Source organism: Fukomys damarensis, unplaced genomic scaffold (genome assembly GCF_012274545.1).
Source record: "Fukomys damarensis isolate Sample0158 unplaced genomic scaffold, DMR_v1.0_HiC HiC_scaffold_12, whole genome shotgun sequence".
Lineage (NCBI taxonomy): Eukaryota > Metazoa > Chordata > Mammalia > Rodentia > Bathyergidae > Fukomys > Fukomys damarensis.
In genome coordinates this window covers 3,311,182-3,314,771 of record NW_022900924.1, presented here as the reverse complement: position 1 = coordinate 3,314,771, position 3,590 = coordinate 3,311,182, and the positions used below count along the sequence as shown (strand labels likewise).

The window sequence follows — 3,590 nt, the reverse complement described above, 5'->3', positions numbered from 1 at the left end:
GCCCCCGTCTTGGGGAGGCCGGGGTGCCTGTGGTCAGCCGCCGGCTGGGCCGCTCCCTCCGGGTGCCAGTGCCTGTGTCATCACTGCGGGCACCAAGGGGCCCACTCTGGGCTGAGGAAGCGGAGGAGTCACTGTCGCCGGAGTAGCGGCGGGAGCGGGGAAGTGGGGGCAGCTGATCTCGGGGCCTGGGACAGGGGAACAAGAGAGAGCAGAGGTACCATTGGAGCGCACAAGGGACAGACAGGGAGAGGACCCGCAGGGCAGGCAGTTCCTGGGCAGATGGGGAGAGCTGCTGGAATGGCAGGGCGTCCATCGACTCTGGGGACTTCCAGGGAGAAGTGAGGCTCACGGCAGCTTCCTGTGGCCACTCAGAGCCCGGAAGGCAGCAGAAGAAAAGTGGTCTGCTGGGCCCACAACTCCTCCTCCCCAGGCCTCTGGTCTCCCCCAGGGTGCCCAGAAGGAAGCTGGGGGTTGGGTTGGCTACTGCCCAACCTTCAGGGCCCGCCCCAGCTGTTGTTGATTTGGTTGCCATGGAGATGGGAAGCCAGGCCTGCCCCCACCCACAGGAACTTTTCCCAGGGTGTGAGTCACTTTGGAGCACGGCAACTCTGTCATCTGGGCCAGTCTGCCTCCACCCCCACCCTCTGGGCAGCTCCCCCAGCCCTGCACCTCACCTGAGTGGGGTCTCAGGCCCCTCCTTTGTGCTTCGTAAACTAACGGGAACCACTTCCGGGCGAGAGCCCCTGCGCTCACTCCCTAGGACTGGGCTACCAGGTCGGGGGCTGGGGGTCGGCGACGCCCTCTGCGGGGAGAAGGTTCGCGTCCTTGGCTGGGATGGCCGGTGGGCTGTAGGAGGACAGGCAGGACGTGAGGGAGGGGGAAAGCCAGGGAGAGGAGCCCCTGCCTGTCCGCCCGGCCCACACTGACCAGTGGAGGAGCAGCGGCAAGGGTCATGCTTGTCCAGGTAGTGCTCCAGAGTGTCCCAGCCACCACCCACACGCACCATCACGTGGCTCCTCAGCACCTGTGGGAGCCAGTGTGCGCATGTCACAGCCGTGCGTGGGCTCGCCAGCCCACCCTCCTGCCTGGGCAGCCTCTGCCTCTCACCCGCACGAAGATGAGCAGGCTGGAGTCTCCCACTCGGTACTTTCCCTCAGAGACCTTGATCATGGGGAACTGGTCTGGGCAGGTGCAGCAGCCCAGGATCTCCCTCACCTGAAGCCAGAGAGAGAAGCTGCTGGTCAGAGGTCAGTCCTTCCTCCTGGGCTGTCAGCAGATCCAGGGTCAGGAGGAAGTAAGTGTTTCCCGGGAGATGGGGGTGTAGATGTGGGTACAGCTTCCACACATGACCTCTCTATGGGTCCCAGGAAGCAAATCAAGATGGGATGATGTGGCTGTGGTGAGGCCAGGGCGAGGGACCCCAGTGAGGGATACCCTCGTAGCCCCTAAGCCAAGGGGGGCTCTGAAGCTGGCCCTCACTCCCCTTGTCACCCTGGGAAGGGACAGGTTATAGGATGGTGGTACAGGGGCCCCGTGCCCTGCTGAGCACGGTGATGGAGGGAGACGACACACACACACCAGCACTTACACACAGGCGGCCCATCTGGCGAGCGCACAGACTGCACACGTTAACCCAGGCCTGGAGCTGCCAGGCTGGCTCCGTGGGAGGCCCTGCCCGCCTCCCTGCCCACAGCGGCGCCAGAGGAAATGAGCAGGTGGGGCCTTGGGTGACCCAGGCCCAGACCCAAGCTGGGGGTGGGGTGCCTGCCTCTGCCTACAGCTATACTGCTGCCTGCCTCCTGGGCAGGCACATCTAGTCTCCTCTTCCGATAAGAGAGAAACTCTTGGCTCAGCTGTGGGGGAGGAAGGAACACCTAGGTCCGGGGATGGGGCAGAGAGACGGGGGCCTGGCTTGGCACCTCCTGTGCTCCAAGCGGGACTCTTGCAGCTCCACCAGAGTTTCTCGTTCCTACCACCAGCAGCAACGGGGCAAGTCTTCCCAGAAGTGTGCCGAAGCACGCGGGAGCTCCCAGGCGCTCTGCCTTAGCCAAGTGCAGCATCCATGGAGCTGGGGGATTGTGGATGTGTCTGTCTAGCACCTGAGTGCAGAGCAGACGTAGAGGAGGTCCCCTCAATGGCCTGCACAGCACTTAGGCGGTGGACATGGAACACATGAACGGAGAGCTGCTGCTACGAGCCAGGATTCTGTCTCAGGACAGGGGCACTGGCTACGTAACCTCTCCTGGCCCACCTGTCTCCTCGGGGCCAGGTGTACACTTGGCACTCGACATGTGCACCCCTCTTGTGGTGCACCCTGCAGATACTGTACCAAGGTGGGACACAAGAGGATCAGAGATAGGTTACGGCGCTGGTTCTGCCACTGGGTCCCAGCGCTGGGGAAGCAAGCAGGAGCCCTCGCCTCCCAGAGTGAGCATCAGGGGACTCACCAGCTCATCGAGGTTGCGCAGGTCACTGGGCGTCATGCGGGGTCCTCGGGCAGGAGCCCCTGCAGCAACGGTGGTTTCAGCGCCTTCCTCCGAAGCATTGGGGACATCGGGGGCTGGGGGTACAGCATGTAGCTCTTGCTCGATCTCCTGCTCAAACTGCACAAGGCGGGGGGCGAGCAGGCCCAGGCGGGCCCCGCGTCGTGCCACCTCTAGCAGGCACAGGACCACGCTCTTCTCATTCTTGCGCAGCACCAGGTCCTCGGTCTCAAACATGAGCACCTCGGGCACACCCAGCTCTGTGCGGCACCAGCCGATGAAGGTGGCTACGTTGTCCCGGGCCATGAAGGAGCCAGGTGCCACGCTGTGCGCCTGAAAGGCCACACCTCGGGTTGGGCGGGCGGCAGCCAAAGCGCGGGCAGCGTCAGTGACGGCGTTGGCGTGTTGGCACAGCGTTGTGCCCGTGGCCAGTCCCGTCAGGAAGCCATCGCCACCGCCGGGCAGACCCAGGCCATACAAGGCATTGAGCCACTCGGCCAGGTCTTCCTTCATGGCCTCCACGTAGGCCTCGCTAGAGCGGAACGGCCGCACGCTCTTGGCCGCGGAGCCTGCGATGCTCGCCACTGGGTCCGCCATCCCCGGGGCCGGCCAGTCACTGTGGGCAGGGACACAGGTCAGGGTGGCTGTGAGGACCCGGCGGACAGTACAGACCCCCGGGACCAGCCTGTCACAGACCAAATAGCTGCTCTGACAGCAGGCTGAGCCATTCTCTGGGCCTCAGTTTCCTCATCTGTGAACGGTTCTTGCCTCAAAACTTTCGTCGGGATAAACATTCACGCATAACTTAGCGGCTCGCTGTTCCCCTCTTCTTGGGGTGGGGATGGGGACTGGCTGCAGCTTCCCTTCCAGCCACCTGGCGACCGTCACGGAAGGTGGGACAAGGCAAACACCTGGGCCCCGTCGACCGAAGAGGAGCCAGGGCTGGACCTGTGCCAGGAGACCCTGCCCTCCCTCCACGCCCTTGTCACAGCCACAGCCGCAGCAGTGGCGGGTAGAGCCGGCGGGGAGGTGTCGTCCCATTCTACAGGCGGAGAAACTGAGGCGCAGACAGCGCGCGCTCGCGAAGGTCGCCGCGCGGTGGGCGGA

The 3,590-nt window shown here is 64.2% G+C and overlaps 1 protein-coding gene across 1 annotated transcript in view; it reads right to left on the bottom strand.

Moving 5' to 3' along the window:
- Gas2l1 (growth arrest specific 2 like 1) overlaps window positions 1-3,570 on the bottom strand; it is a 4,781-nt gene extending 1,211 nt beyond the window's left edge. Inside the window, 7 exon segments of the mRNA XM_033762300.1 lie at window positions 1-2; window positions 5-185; window positions 675-846; window positions 928-1,024; window positions 1,108-1,215; window positions 2,448-3,099; window positions 3,252-3,570. The exon segment at window positions 1-2 is cut by the window's left edge and continues 1,211 nt beyond it. Of these exon segments, the coding sequence (XP_033618191.1) occupies window positions 1-2; window positions 5-185; window positions 675-846; window positions 928-1,024; window positions 1,108-1,215; window positions 2,448-3,099; window positions 3,252-3,277 (1,238 nt within the window). The 5' untranslated portion in view covers window positions 3,278-3,570.
- Between the last annotated feature and the right edge of the window lie 20 nt (window positions 3,571-3,590).